Source organism: Sorex araneus, chromosome X (genome assembly GCF_027595985.1).
Source record: "Sorex araneus isolate mSorAra2 chromosome X, mSorAra2.pri, whole genome shotgun sequence".
NCBI lineage: Eukaryota > Metazoa > Chordata > Mammalia > Eulipotyphla > Soricidae > Sorex > Sorex araneus.
This window is the reverse complement of record NC_073313.1, coordinates 269583279-269599736: the sequence shown is the minus strand read 5'-3', so window position 1 is coordinate 269599736 and position 16458 is coordinate 269583279. Positions and strand designations below refer to the sequence as shown.

Here is a 16458-nt window from a genome sequence, read left to right as displayed (position 1 = left end):
GAGGTAGTTCCGCTAAGGGCGTCCCCTGCAGGGGCCTGATCTTTGGGGGACCCATGCCACAGAATTCAGTCTGTGCAGCCACTGATACAGGCGCTCTGCATCCCTGAGACCTGTGCCTTCCCTCACACAGTCGCGTCCAGCAGACTCCTCCTTGGGAAGGACCCGAAGTGCTGTGTGTGTGTGTGACATAAATCACATACATTTATGTCAGTGCTGTGATAAAATAATCGAAGCAATAAATTCAGAATAGCTTTTATTTATTCAATAGTAAATGCTGAAATCTCTGTCCTCACTCTGTGAGGGAGTCTTAGTTCGGGGGGCTGGGGGCTGGGAACCCAGCACAGGGCCTCGCAGGTACAAACGAGGCAGGTGCTCGCCCCTGTGAGGGAACCTTTGGAGACTTGATTTACAGTGCTGTGAGCCACAAGCTCAGTATTAGTAAATCAACAAAAAATACTAATGAAACTGCCTTAAAATAGAAGCAAATATGGGGCTGGAGAGAAAGCCCAGCAGGCTGAGTGCTCACAGAGCATGCTCTGCCCGTGGGAGGCCCAGGTGTGATTCCCGGCACCTCTTGGGCCCTGGAGCACTGCCAGGAGCACCCCAGAGGAGCACAGAGCTGGAGGTGGTTCCCAGGTACTACTAGTGTGGCCCCAAAACCTAGAAACAAGCATAATAGATGATTGCATGTTAGTGGCTTCACCAAAAGGCTGCAGCTAGAAACCTAATCTGATTTCTCCAGGGAAAAATGATTCCTTGTTCACTAACTCAGTTCATGGCAACTTGGAGATTGCGGTGCTAAGAATAATGGGACTCGGCCGCACTCAGATTAGTCTTATTTTTTTTTTATGCCTGGAAAATATTCCCCTCATGCTGCAAGGTCATTTTCAACACCGTCTTCTCTTTCCAGACCCAACTCGAGTCGCCTGTATCAGCAGACCCCCCCCGCCCCCCCCCCCAACGCCTCCCAGCCACTTCAGATCTCCCTAGGGTCTGTTATAACAGACCGCAGTGTTTGAGTTGCTAAGCGGTAGTTCAGCTTATTCACTAAAAGCTCTAATAGGAGGAAAACAGGCAAAGAATGTGAAAAAAAAAAAAAAACTAGTTCAAGAAGACAGTCTGGGCCATATAAACCTTGTTTAATCCTTCATGGAGCAGACAGTCTCTATTCAGAGAACTGCGAAGTGGGGCAAAGGCAGGAAGCATTTCTAGGATAAAGGATAAAGAACAAGGAAATGAACCACAGAAAGCATCTGATTGGCCGGGAGCACAGAGTCCGCCTTGTCTGGGCCAAGTTTAAGTTTGCTAATGTGGCACCCTGGGCAGGAAAGAATCTGTGCCGGCTTAGAACAGTGTTTCAGTGCAGCCGCCTGTACCTCTCTGTTATTTCCATGGATTTTGAGACCCTAAAAGAGCTGGCATTAGTAGATCTGATCAAGTTGATGGAATAATTGGGGGAGAAAGGAGAGTTTGTACTAAATGAGAAGAAATTGAACGTGAAGACAACAGAATGTAACAAACATGACCCGAGCACATGGAAAGACAATACAGCGTTGGAGGGAAGGACTTGTTTTCTTCTCAGCTGCAAAATGACCTTCAGTGTAAAGGAGGTGGTCTGGGCTTCACGATACACTTGATCTAGGACCTGCGTTTCTTCAAGATCAGTCTTTTGTTATTTATCTTTTGGGTCATGCCCAGCAGTGCTCAAGGGTTACTCCTGGTGCTGCACTCAGGAATCACTCCTGGCAGTGCTCATGGGACCTTATGGAATGCCGGGGACTGGACCCAGGTTGGTCCATGCAAGGCACATGCCCTACCCGCTGTACTATCGCTCTGGCCCCAGGATCTGCCTTTGATGTCTGTTCTCTCTGGGTTAGCTCTTCTTAAGCTCTCTCAGGCTCAGGTCAGCAGAAGTATCAGTGCTGAGAGTGCCCTTCTGAGTAACACGTATGGGAGCCCTGACGTATGTGTGGTATGACCGGTGGGTTCTTAGGGAGCCAGCCACCAGACCAAGGCTCCAGGACCCACCCTCTGATGTGTCGATGCGCTGTCAGCCTCGACTGCAGACGAGCTTTACGCCTGTGGGCTCTTCCCCACGGGGGTTTTATGTAGATGGCGTCTGTGTGCTGGCATCCGGGAAAATGGCTGTTAGCATCCTGGCAGTGTCTGGGGGCAGGTAGCTCTTCTTTCCTTTGGTGCCTTTGCTCTAAGATCCAGTGGCGATTTTTGTAGCACACAGCACGTATCAGGCCCTGTGCCCTGGGAACACACAAGGTTCATTTGGAGTCAGAGAAAGGTGGTGATGGCTCATTCGAGTTGGAAGCATTTAACTCGCTGCTCTCTCTTAGGGGGTTTGGGTTGGAGGGGTGGAAATAACTTTATCCAAGGAGCTGCGACCTACATTCTTCACCCCCCTCCACCGCCCGCCGTTGTCATCTGCAATGAGGAACTTGACATTTGGTGAACTCCGTGGCCGGTGTTGGTCACAGCTGAGTCTGTGTTCATGTGATTGGGTTCCCGGTTTCTCTCTGAGCTGGAGGAGCTGAGCTGGCCTGGCCATCTCTGCCCCTTGGTTCGTCTCAGTGAACCACATTTTCTTCCCTCTTTGGTTTATTTTCCGCCAGAGCATTGCTTGGAGCCTTAACACTAGTGGTGGGTATGCGTGTGGATGCGGCAGGCAGTGGGTTTCAACAAGGGCCTTGCTGCCCTCCCGCAGAGAAGAAGGTCACTTTGATTCTCGACCAGGTAAAGGATTGGAGGAAGCGGAGCAGGAAGCCCTCACTCAACCCCTGAAGGGTGAGCGTGTGGCTGCGACAAGGCCTTCTGGAACTCCTACTGTCAGCTCTCACCTCACGGGACATGTCCTAGTCCACTCCATGCCGCAAGGGACGGGGCTCCTGCTGTACAGTATGGACTCAAAAGTCAGATCAAAACCTTGAGTGTTAGATCACACTTGTGTGTGGTTAATATGAAACACATCAGGGCCTGGGAGCTGCAGTAAGAGAAAAAACAATGAATGTGAGTGAGTTGGGTGTAATGTGTTATTGGTGATTTTATATAGGGAAGGCCCCTCTCCACACATTCTAACAAGCCTCAGGCATGAAGGAACCGGCAGAGGAACCCAGGTGTATGGGACCCAGGGCTGAGATCTCCAAGCCTGCTCGGATCAGGACTGGGCCGCTTCCTCCCTAGATCCCCCATTTTCCAGTAGCTAGTCGGTCACACCCAAAAACCACCCCCGTGCCTTGTAATCCCACCAGCGGCCAACATCCAGAGACTATAAGACCAAGTTCCCGCGTGACATCTTATAGCCTAGTTCTCCCTCTCGGAGAACCTGGCAAGCTACCAAGAGTTTCCTGCCCACATGGGAGAGCCTGGCAAACTCCCCATGGCGTATTCATATGCCAAAACCAGTAACAACGATGGGTCTCATTCCACTGACTGACCCTGAAAGAGCCTCCAGTGCAGCACCGTTGGGAAGGATGAGTAAAGAGAGACTTCTAAAATCTCAGGGCTAGAATAAATGGAGACATTACTGAGACCACTCAAGAAAATCAACGATCAATGGGATGATGATGATGATGATGATGATGATGATGATATAAGGAAGGAAAGGAGGAAGAGGCTTTGAGAAGGGGCCGATAGTAACAGCAGCTAAGGCTCTTGCCTTGCGCATGGCTGATCCTGGTGCAGTCTCCAGCACTCCATATGGTCCCCCAGACCATCGGGAGTCATCGCTGAGCACGGAGCCAGGAGCCAGCCCTGAGGTCTGCCAGGTGTGGCCCCAAAGCAAAACCCCAAAATGCTTTGGGGGCTGGGGAAATAGCTCGTACTAAACCACATGGCTGGCCTGTGTGAGGCCCCGAGTTTGATCTCTGGCACTGAACAGTTCCCGAGTACTGTGGAGAAAAGCGCTGGCAGTGGTCACCAAGCACGTGGAGCCTGAAAACCAAACTGCCTGGCCAAGCATCACCAGGGGTGGCTCCAAGCTCCTGAGCTTCATGGGGTGTTGCCCGTGATGAAAGAGAAAAGGGCTTTTTGAAGCTGTCAGTATTGACTGTTTCATATCTGTATTAGGTCTGGGTCAGAGGCATGCATCACCCGGTGATCTGTTAGGTTCTGGTTAGCTCTGTTCCACTCCGACTCTTCGGGTTTGTTGACAGTTTTTGGCCTTCCCTGATCAGAAAGAGGGAAGTTCAAAAGACCTGCCCATTTTCAGAAGTCGCGCAAAGCCCTCTTCCAAGAAATGCCTCGCCCCTCTGGAGCCTCAGCCACCAGGCACTTGAGATTCGGTTTCTGGGGAAATCATCCCGACTCTGAAAAGTCCTCAGCGTCAAAGGGAAGTTCTGTGATCTTTGGTATGATGCCGGAGTCAGGTCCGGACATTTGGGAACTTTATAAATAATTTGAAGGGACTCTAGGCTTGTTTGTTTTTTTCCAAAAGGACACGTGCCTCTGTTTTAAGTACCCGAGTGGTCTGATGAAATCAGGTGTTAGTAGATCAGGTTTGCTGGATTAAAACTACAGAAGGCCCTCGAGGTGGGAAGAGAACTTAGCCCCTCATCTCTACACGCTTTCCGAGTGAGCGCCCTCCTTACACCTTGTCACCCAGCTTCGGTCCAGGGGTCAGAAATATACCCACCCACTCTCTGCTTTCCTAATGGATTCATTGGGACATGCTACTTTCTTCTGCCCCCAGCTTGTTTGCTGGCTTTATCTGTGCCATCTGTGCCGAGTGGTTGTCCAGGTCCCTTGGACAGTCCTCTTCACTGTCTGCAGTGGCATACGTGAGCTCCTGTGGCCATGAACCCTGAGATGAAGCTGCCGCTCCACTCAGTTCTGATTCCCGAGGGTCCTCAGTGTCCGCATCACCTGCAGGCCAAGCACAGCCCCCCTCTGCCACTCAGCCAGGGGGAAGCTAAGTTGGCCCCTCCCACCTCTAAGTTTTCCAAGTGTCGGGGTGACAGGGAGAGGTTATGGCTGTGACCTCAAGGCCCAGCGGTTTGGGAGTGGACACACAGGAACAGAGACGGTGCACAGACTGACCAACAGAGTGAGGCAACCCCTGGGTCTGATGTCCCCACAGGGTGCCCGTCTGTGGTCTGAGGATTGTGACACACCTCGCTTCTTACTGGATTCGGGTGACACGCCTCACTTCTTACTGGATTCAGGTGCAGAAAGACAACCGCCATTGCGTGTCCTCACTTGTGTGTCCTCAGAGAAGGCTGTGGCGTGCTCCTAACCACAGACACTAGTGATTAGGAGGAGACTCGTGTGCTCAGGAGAGCAGTCAAAGACTCAGGCTCCTTCGGCTGTTTTGCCCCCAGAGGTGACGTTTTTCAGGACTCTTACCCTGCTGTTGCAGCCAGGGTGATTGACAGTCACCATCTGGAGCATTTCTGACCCCCTCCAAGGATGTCTCATGGGGTCCTCTCATGGCCGCCCCCATGTTCCCGGACACCTGCCCGTGGCTGTCCGTTCCTTGGTTCTGTGCTTTTAGGCTGTAGGGCGTCTCTGTCACTGTCTTTTACACACTTTGAGTCCTCTGAGCTGTAAGTCCACTTTCTTCACTCAGCAGAAGGAGAGCTTTATGGAGATCCCAGTCAGAATTTTGTATGTGCCAGTGCCTTTATTCTTTATTCTAGCATTCTCTGTTCTGGGTGACATGACATGACATGACATCCCGTTGCTCATCGATTTGTTTGAGCGGGCACCAGTAATGTCTCTCATTAAGAGATTTATTGTTACTGTTTTTGGCATATCCAATACTCACGGGTAGCTTGCCAGGCTCTGCCTCGCAGGCTCAGTACTCTCGGTAGCTTGCCGGGCTCTCTGAGAGGGGCAGAGGAATAGAACTCAGGTCGGCCGAGTGAAAGGCGAACGCCCAACCGCTGTGCTATTGCTCCAGCCCTGGTCTGGGTGAAGATATCTAAATTGTTTTCATTTGGGGATCTTGTCAATAAACTTTATTGATATTGTATAGAAGTTTTTTGTGTAACAATGAATCTTCATTTCTCTGAGATACATGTCCAGGAATGGCTGGGCCATAGTGTTTAGCATATATTGAGAGAGAGAGAGAGAGAGAGAGAGAGAGAGAGAGAGAGAGAGAGAGAGAGAGCTGTTTTGTTGGGGGCCATATCCTTAGGGCTTACTCCTGGCTCTGCGCTCAGGGAACACTTCTAGCAGGTTCAGAGGACCATATGGGGTGCCAGGGATTGAACCCAGGTTGGCCTCATGCAAGGCAGATGTCCTACATGCTGAACTATGCTCCAGCCGTATAGTATTTTTGTAAGAAATTTTCAGATGGTTTTCCAGCATGGCTCTGCCTTCCAGATTTTCCCCAGCAGTCTGAGTGACCATTTTCTCTGCCCCATGGCTGGCATTTTATCTTGGTAACTCGTGTGTGTGTGTGTGTGTGTGTGTGTCTGTCTGTCTGTCTGTCTGTCTATTTTAGTTTGGTTTGGTTTGGTTTTGGTTTGTGGACACACCTGGGGATACTCAGGGGTTACTCTTGGCTCTGCACTCAGAACTCACTCCCAGCAGTGCTCCGGGACCATGTGGGATGTGGGAGGATCAAACCTGGGTGGGCTGCACTCAAGGCAGACACCCCACCTACTGCACTGTGTCTCCAGCCACTGTTTTGTTAAGATAGAAATGGGATAAGACTGTGCTCACGTCTATTCCCCAAATGGCTCATGGTGTGGAACATCTTTCCTTGTGCTTATTTGCCATCTGTAGATTTTCTTAGTGAAATGTCTCCTCGTGTCCCCCGCCCGAGTCCTAATAAGATTGTTGCTTTTTAAGGAGTTCTTTGTATGCCCTAGATCCTATCCCCAATTGAACATGTGCTTTGTAAATATTTTCTCTCACTTTGCAGTTGTACTCTTAAAATGTTAATGGATAAAAGACTGCCATTTGGAGGAGTTTTTAATTATGAATGGGTGTTAAAGTTTCTCAAGTGCTTGTCATGCATTGATTGATAAGACCACATGGTTTTTCCTCTGTACTCTGTTAATACAGTGGATTGCATTGATTGATTTTTTTAAAAAATTGAACCAGTTTACATACTTATCAGCTTAGTCACTGAGCCTTGATCCTGGGTTTTGGGCCTCACCTGGTGGTGTTCAGTGATGGCTACTGGCTTTATGCTCAGGGATCACTCTTGATGCTCGAGGGATCCTACACAGTGCCAGGGATCAAACTCGGGTTGGTGCCTACATGGAAAATTAATGCCTTAACCCCTGTACTACCCCTCTGACCCCAAACCAAGACTTTGGCCCCAGGCCACTCGAATACTTCAGTTGCTATTAACTGAACAAGAAGGGGTGCAGGGAGAGCACCCTTGGTGGCAACCAGGAGTCACTATTGAGCACTTGACATTTGATTTGTTTTGAGCTTTTTGGGTCACACCTGGCACTGCTCAGGGGTTACTCCTGGCTCTGCACTCAGGAATTACTCCTGGAGGTGCGCGGGGGACCATATGGGGTGCCGGGGATCGAACTCGGATGGGCCACCTGCAAGACTGTCACTCCAGCCCCACACTTGGCACTTGAGATGCCTTCTAATGAAGGGGCCGTCGCAGGCCTCGTGTTCAGCTGATGGATTGGACCTGGGACTGGAGTTACAAATTTTGGAATCACAGTTTTGAAAAATGAACCAAATCATCTGGGGGGTGGAAGCAGGGAAAAGGTCTGAGCCCCATGTACATAGAAGCAGGGAGTGGGGGAGTGGGGCCAGAGGTGGACAAACAGAACCGGAGAGACAGGCGGGAAATGAGAGTCAGCACTGGAGCCGAGGAAAAAGGATGTTCTTCCAAAAGAATCACGATCACACAATCACAAAATCCCGTTGATCGTCGAATTTCTCGAGCGGGCTCAGTAACGTCTCCATTCATCCTTTCCCTGAGATTTTAGAAGCCTCTCTCTACTCGGCCTTCCCAACGATGCCACATTGGAGGCTCTTTCAGGGTCAGGGGAATGAGATCCAGCTTGTTACTGGCTTTAGCATATGAATACACCATGGGAAGCTTGCAAGGCTGTCCCATGTGGGCAGGAAACTCTCAGAAGCTTGCCAGTTTCTCCCAGAGGGAGTAGATAATAAGATATCCTTCTGGGAGCTTGCTTTTAAGTCTCTGGATGTTGACCATTGATGGGATTACATACACCTGGGTTCCTTCATGCGTGAGGCTTGTCCGAACGTGTGGAGAGGGGCCTTGAGCATGGCTGTGGCTAGGTTCTGGTGGTCTTCGGCCACTGGGAGCTCTGCTCGGGGTGGGGAGGGAAGCTGGAACCCATCCCCTCCAAGGGGCTCTGGGGAAGACAGCCAGGCGTGCGGGCAAGAGACTCTCCAAGAGAATAGATGCAGAAACCATCATCAGGTGTTGCTGAGACATCAGTAAGGCCCGAGACTCGACAGCACAGCATTGCACTGGGAACTGTGGCTGAGGGTCGGGTGATCTGATTGAACTGTTTGCAAAAAAAAGAGACCAGGTTGCTAGCATCAGAAACTCTGAGGGCGGTCTTCGCCAGTGGGGGATGTAGGAGCAAGTCCAGTTTTTCTTTCTTTTTGGCTTTGGTTTTGCTATCACACCCAAGTATGCTCAGGGTTACTCCTGGCGGGTCTTGGGGGACCACATATGGTACCAGGGATGAAACCTGGGCACATGGAAGGCAAGTGCCCTACCCGCTCTACGTCTCTCCAACTCCTCAAGACCAGATTTTCATCCTTTTCTGGCAGGGGAAAGGCTGGCGTCCCCATGGGATTGATGCCAGCAGGGCAGGACGCACAGCGATTTCAGAGAGAGGGAGAGTTGTCAGAGAGAAGGGGTGCAGGAGGGGGAGCTCACATGACCCACTTTTGCTCCCTAATGACAAGGACTCGGCCACACATGCAGGACGGGTGGTCAGTGTGGTAAAGACACTAGCGGCTCTCTCTCAAATTTTACTTTTATTTAGGCACTATGATGTGCAAGACTAACAATAACAGCTTCAGGCGCACAGTGTTCCAGCTCCAAACTCACCACCGTGTCAGTCCCTCTCCACCATCACCCTGAGCTATTGCCACCTCCTTAGCAAACTGGTTTTATTTGTTCATTTTCACTTATTACAGTTAGGGTCCCATGTTATAAACTCTCTTTTGACTGCTGCGTTTCCTCTTGAATTAAATACCGAGCATCAGTGGTGTTGGGTGGTTCAGGAGAGAAAAGGTGGCGTTGCCGAAGAGCGACTATCTCCGGGAGACGGTTGTGGGCCCGGTGGCTGCCAGGCTCTTGGGCATTGCATGGCTCAGCTCACCAGGTCTCAGCAGGGGCCGGTCCGTAAGCTGAGCTGTTCAGAGTTTTGCAGGTTCCACCCTGCTTAAGCAAGCAGTGAAGTGGAGTCTGTATTCCAGTCTAGAGCATTCGTAGCTGTCTGTTGAGCATTTTTAATTTTTTAAAAAACTTTATAAAGTAGCTCACAATATTTGATTACATTTAACATTTGAACACTAATCCCACCACCATTACACCTTTCCCACCACCATATTTCGGATGTTTCCATCCCGAACCCTAACCCGTGCCCCAAAGCAGAACTGAAATAATTTATTTTGTATTGTTTGTTATGAAAAACCACTGAAAATGCTACAAAAAATTTTCCTTAGAGGAAAGAGTGAAGATTATTGTATTTCACCCAGGGGTCATTAAACCCTTCTATAAGAGATCACTAACATGTTAAAGATTTAACCTTGTGTTTTATATATATATATATATATATATATATATATATATATATGTATGTATATATATGTAAGAAAAATATTTCTCTCAATGTTGGTTGCCTCTTGCTTTAAACCATGAAGTGTAGTGCGCTACTCCTGGAGTATGGGCGGTGTGAGGTATGCGATGTCCAGGAATACGTTCACGTGTGGGAGAGGCTTGGCCTGAGCGTGTGGAGAGGGCCGTGGGCATGGCAGCAGTTGAGTTCTGGAGGTTTTCAGCTGCTGGGGCTGGGTCCCTTGGGGCGGGGGGGGGAGCTCTCACCCGCCCCCCTCTGGGGTGCCCCGAATGGAGCAGCCTGGCACGGGGTCCGGCGGCCTGGTTATGGCGTGTATCGTGTTGTGCTCCCTTCCGGGAGAAGAGGACATGCCTGTTGAGCATTTTTGTCCTCATCTGCCTTTCTCCAAAGTGGGGGACAGCCATGCACCTCGTGCCAGACTGTCCCCTAGTGAAGTGTGGCTGAGCCTGTACCAGCCCGCAGGCGCAGGGATGACCCTAGTCCTCGGAGGAAAGCCACACGAAGATGTTCAAGTAACACCTGACCCCCTCTCGTCCCTCCACGCAGGCCTGGAAGAAGCGCTGGTTCATCCTGCGGAGCGGCCGGATGAGCGGCGACCCCGATGTCCTGGAGTACTACAAGAACGACCACTCCAAGAAGCCTCTGCGCAGCATCAACCTGAACTTCTGCGAGCAGGTGGACGCGGGCCTGACCTTCAACAAGAAGGAGCTCCAGGACAGCTTCGTGTTCGACGTCAAGACCAGCGAGCGCACCTTCTACCTGGTGGCCGAGACGGAGGAGGACATGAACAAGTGGGTCCAGAGCATCTGCCAGATCTGCGGCTTCAACCAGGCTGAGGAGAGCACAGGTAGGGCCCCGGGACTCGCCAGGCACGGGGCACGGACCATGGCCAGAAGCCTGGCTCTTGCGGTTCAGGGGCGAGAGCACAAAGGGATTCACCAACATAGTAGCAGAATCCCCCCATCTGAGTTTTGCTCAAATGGGAAACAAAAAAATGTTGGAGCTGGGGTGAAGCTAAAGCTCCTTGGGTCCTTGGGTTGTTTCTTTGGGTACATCAAGTATCCCCTCACCTCTCTGCCCTGCGCCTTTCTCCCACTCCGACCAGGCCTCTGCATTTCCGTGCTCTCCACTCAGTATCTCTACTTCACTCTTCACTCAGTATTGCCAGCCCATAGGGTTGTGTGAACCGTCGTCCCTTCTCTGCTCCTCCCTCGTGCCCTCTCGTCCACCTGTTTCAGACTGTTCCATGCATTTAAGAGGAATTTTGAATTCCTTAAATGTACTTAACTCAATACTCATTCCATGCATGAGCGAGTATAGATGCATTTATGTTTGTATATCAGTTCACTTAAGCTCACTTGGGGGGGGGGCAGCTGAGAAGCAGAAATACTGGTTTGTGTCTAGGTGGTGTTAACCTTCACCAAAGAATGATCCAGCTTTGGGGCATGAGTTTCACATTGCAGAAGTGGTGTTTTTTGACGCTTGTGTGGGTTTCTTTCCCATTCTGAGGTGACTAGGGAGCAGGTTATGACCCAGAGCAGGCAGAGGTCCTAATTAGCAGTTCTTGAACCTGGTTGTGTAGAAGAATTTGAAAAGAACCTTTAAAAAACTTGGCGCCCAAAATAAAAATTATTGATGCCCAGAGCCAAGCCTAACTAGCTGAGAATTGGAGAGGTGAAATTGGTATCATTTTTGTATGTTTGTGGTGGTCTGGCTTTTGAAAAGACGTTTTCTATCTGAGCACACAGTCTGTGGTACTCCTGGCTGGGTGCTCAGAGATTATTCCTGGAGGTTCTCAGGGGAACGTATGTGGTGCTGGGAATCAGACTGGAGTCAGTCATCTGCAAGGCAGGTGCCTTCAGCCCTGGACCACCTCTCTAGCTCTGGGATTAAGTCTTTTTCTTTTTTGGTGGGTGCCACAGTGGACTATGCTCAGAGAGCACACCTGGCTGGGCTCGTGGGACCATGTGGGGTGCTGGGGATTAAACCTAGGCCATCCACATGCGAGGCTAGCACCCTACCCGCTGTGTGACAGCCTCAGGATTTGTGTCTTTAAAGAACTTGTTTCCAAGGAGTCTAGGACTCAGCAGTTATTTTTCGGAAATGTTTTCTGCCACATACAGTCTGTTTCAGATTCCTGTTTTTATCAAATTTCAACCATTTTTAGCAAAATCATTCTTAGCTCATCAGCAATTCAGAATCTTGGGGGAATCTATTGGAAATGCACATTTTTTGGAACGTTCCACAGATTTACTGAATCAGAAGCTTGAGTCTGTAGCCCAGTGGTCTGGCTTTTAAGACCCCCACTCAGTGATTGTCCTGCACAAGTCAGCTGAAGACCCGCTGAGCCCCGGAACCCCCAGTGGGGCTGATGGAGCAGAGACACAGCCTTTGCTGGAATTTGTTAGAAAGACTGAAGTCTTCCGCTCAGACTTTCAGAATCTGCATCCCTGAAAGACTTCCTGTTTTGAAATATTTTTAGACTTCCAGAGAGATGCAAAAATTGTCCACATTCTTATATATCTTCTCTAAGCCTTCCTCATGTTAAGCTTTCTTGTAACCAGTTATCAAAATGAGGCTGTTTGCATCAGTTGGTCCAATACTGCTATTAGATTATAGTCCATGTGAATCTCTTAGGGGAAAGAGGGCCACACCTGTTGATACTCCGGGGTTGCTCCTGGCTCTGCTCTCGGGAATTACTCCTGGCAGTGCTTGGGGGACCCTATGGGATGCTGGAGGTTGAACCTGAGTTGGCTGTGTACCAGTAAGCACCCTACCTGTTATACTATCTCTCCAGCACCAGTTCATGTGCGTTTTGCATGTTGCTTTTTTGTTTTTGGCGGAAGGGCCAGTTAGGATCACACTTAGCAATGCTCAGGGCTTGCTTCTGGCAGAGTTCAGGGATGGAACCTGGACTGGCTGTGGCCATGCTTTACCTGCCACAATCTCTCTAGTCCATGATGGTTTAAAAGTTCATCCATTTTAGATAATGTTTTAGTATTTCCCTAAAGTAAGCAAGGGGTAATTCCTGAGTGCAGAGCCAGGAGTAAGCCCTGAGCATCACTGGGTGTGGCCCCAAAAGCCAGTATATATATGTACAATATGTATGCATACGTCTATATTAGCGAGACTGAGAAACTGTCAGATGGAAGAAATACAAGACATGCGCCCTAAAGGTGCTGGGTGATCTTGGATAGGATAAGACTGCATGAGGACAGTGGTGAGAAGCAGAGGAGAGGACTAGAGATTTAGGATGGGGTGAGGCAGTTGCCTTGCATGCAGCTCACCCGGGTTCCATCCCTGGCACTGTAGATGGTTCCCCAAGAACCAGCAGGCATGATCCCTGAGCACAGAGCCAGGAGTAACCCTTGAGCATCGCAGGGCATTCATTGCCCCCAAACAAAATAAGCCAAACCAAAAACAAAACTAAACAAAACCTGTTATGCTAAATGCAGAAGGTAGAGAATAGTCTAGTCTGTGACCTTATTTATGCGACATTTCCAGATCCTTAGAGACAAGAAGTTGGTAACAGGGAAGGAGTGGGGTGGAACTGCTATGAATGCAGAGTTGCTTTGGTGACAAATGTCCTGGAATCAGCCAAGAGAACTTGTGGCTGTATTTAAGAAATTGCTGAATTTCGTACTCTGAAATGGTGACAGTTATGGAGTGTAAGTTATACCTCTGGTTTCGTATTTCTAAGTTCCTGGGGTGCTTTCAGGAGCCAGCCAGGTTGGGTCCCCTGGGCTTACATCCAGGGCACACAGCTGTGCATTTCGTAGGACAACCCCCTCTCCCTGCCCAGGTCGGACACGCCTGTTGTTCGCCTGCAAGTCCTGCCTCTTTCTAGCTTTGTAAGTTTAAGGAACGCAGCTGGGTGCTTTGGTTTTTTTCCTCAAGACGTTGCCATATACCCTCATCTTGGCCCCAGGTCTGCCACACGATTCCGTAGTGAAACGATCACCACAGAAAGTCAGGTTAACCTTTGTGCCATGCAGCGTTGCTGAAAAATCTGTTTTTTGGAATGAGGGGACTTAAGATTCACTCTGTCTGTGACTTTCAGACTTGTGGCTCAGGGCTGTTGAGAAAGTGGCGGGGCCACACAGCACATGCCAGGCTGTTTCCATCTGACGACTGGAAGTCTGTACCCGTTCATCTTCTCCTTCCCTCCCCACCCCCACCCCCACCCCTGCTCCAGGCTGCTCAGAACCAACTCTGCTTCTGTCCATTTGGTTTTGAAGTTTCATTTGTTTTTAAAGGTGGAAGGCTCCCTGGCCTCGGGACTGGCCTAAACTTCTCTACAGTTCCAGGTTGTCCCATGCTCTCTTCCTGCGGTTTACAGCCACACAGCCGTGGCATCATCGCACGTTTGTCTTCTATAGTCTGATTTAATGCCCCGGGTGTTATTCCATGTTGCAAACAGCAAGCTCTCCGCCTCCCTCTGCAGCGGGGTAATTTGCCATTATCTGGGTTACATTTTCTTTATCCATTCATCCACCCGTCTCCACATCATGGGGTTTGTCACTGGCAGTGAATATGGGATTACAGATAAGTTTCCACGCTAGTGACTTTCTTTCCTTCAGCTAAGTGCCCATACGCAGAACAGCTGGATCATATAGTCGTTCTATTTTTAATTTTTTGAGGAATCGCCACCCGGTTTCATTCATGGTCTCTTGCCAACTTACATTCCTACCGACAGTGCGCTTAGGGGCTGTTCTTTCTCCGTGCACACCAGCTTTCATCAGCTCTCATCAGCTCTCATTTTCATTTTATAATCTCAATTTAACAGGTGTGTGCTGTGGCTCTTTGTGATTTTGATTTGATTTGCATTTTCCTGGTGATTTGTAATGCAGCACACTTTTCATTTACCTGATGCCTATTTGAATGTCTTCTTTGGAAAATACCTATTCAGGCCTTTGGCTTGCCTTTTTTTTTTTTTTTAATTGAGAGTTATTTGGGGGATTTGTTTTGTGTGTCTTAACCATTACACTGAGTTTCTCATATGTTTTGTATATTAGCCCCTTATCACCTATGTGGTTTGCAAATGCATATTGCAAATTCTGTTCGTTAGGTTTGCTTTGCATTTTTGTAGGTGATGGTGTTGTGAAGATGCTTTTTAATCTGACGTTTTCTCACTTGCTGTTTTCGCTTTTGTTGCCTTTGCTTTGCCTGTCATGTCCTACATCCCTTTGCCAAGACCAGTGTTAGGGAGCTATTTTTTCTGACATTTCTTCTTGGATGTTGATGGTTCTGGGTCCACAGTTGTGTCTCGGGAGGCTTCTGAGTTGGTGGTGTGGCTGTGTAAGGCAGGGCTGGCTCCTCTCTCCCGCACATCTGTTCGGTTCCCTACTCCACTCAGATGAAGGGATGATCTTTTTCCTGGAACATTTTCTTGGCTCCCTTGTCTTATTATTAACCACACATACACGAGTTTATTTCTGGACTTGGGATTCAGTTCCACTGGGCTGTGTGTCTTTTTCAGCTACACCCAGCATTGCTCAGAGTTTACTTCTGGCTCTGTGCTCAGGGATTACTCTTGGGAGAACTCAAGGGACCTAGTGCCAGGGACCAGATGGGGTGGCACTCGGGGGAGTGGGGTGCCAGGAATCAAAGCAGGTTTGTCCATGCTTTAACCTCTGTACTGCCTCCCTAACCCATCTTTGGTCCATGTGTCTGTTTATACCAGTCCCGTATTGATGACTTACAGCATTCAGAAGTGTGATGCTTCCAACTTTGTTCTTCTATCTCTGAATGCTTTGGGCTATTTGCAGTTGGCTTTTCTGGAGCTTCTACTTTTTTTTTTTCTTCTTGGTCACACCCAGCGATGCTCAGGGATTACTCCTGGCTCTGCACTCAGGAATTACTCCTGGCGGTACCTGGGGGGACCATATGAGATGCCAGGGATTGAACCCGGGTCAGCTTCATGCAAGGCAAACGCCCTACCCGCTGTGCTATCACTCCAGCACCCGCTTTCACTGTTTCATACAAATTTTAAGATGATTTCTTTTGTGTCCTTTTTGTTTGTGTTTTTAATGCCACCAAAATGAATCTTGACAAGGGGTTGCACTGAATCTGTAGGTGGCTTTGGGTGCCGGGTAAATACGAACTGTTTCCTTTCTTATTACTTCCCACCTCACCTCACCGGCCCACCCACTCTTCCCCTTATTTGTATCAGCTACTAATATTTGAACGTGGGAGCATTTTCAGTTTGCACCGGCTCTGTCACGTGGCCGGCGGCTCAGACACACAGCCCCAGGACTGCTGTGATCACGAGCAGTCCTCACCTCTCAGCTGGCATTTCCTGTGTCTCCGCATCTGTGTCAGTGTGGGCTTCATGCACACACTGCATGGTCCGGCCTCTGTCTTACTCCCCATGAATGGATAAAGGGCCTCTCTGGCCCTCGGAAGCCCTGGGCTCCGTTCCTGGCACCGCATAGCCCCTGAGCTCTGCTGGTGTGGCCCAGGGCCCCAGCATGGAAGGGACAGCTCTTGCCAGGGGTCAGAGCACTCAGCCCCCCCCCCCCCGCCCGCCCGCCGCCACCTTTGAGCACAGTTTGGGATGCCCCCCACCAGAAAGTAAATAAAGAAGACATGTGCTCTGAGTGGGTGGGGGAAGGAAAAGAAGAGAAATGAAACAACAGACCGAGCAGACAGGAAGAAGCGAAGACCCTTCCCTTCTTTCTCAGAG

General features: G+C 49.6%; 1 protein-coding gene across 2 annotated transcripts in view; it reads left to right on the top strand.

The window, feature by feature from the left end:
• The window catches only part of GAB2 (GRB2 associated binding protein 2), a 156217-nt gene that overhangs the window by 96998 nt on the left and 42761 nt on the right, over positions 1 to 16458 (top strand). For both annotated transcript variants that reach the window (XM_055119801.1, XM_055119802.1), the window contains exon 2: positions 10320 to 10620. In XM_055119801.1, coding sequence (XP_054975776.1) covers positions 10320 to 10620 — 301 coding nt within the window. The remainder of the gene's footprint in view (positions 1 to 10319; positions 10621 to 16458) is intronic.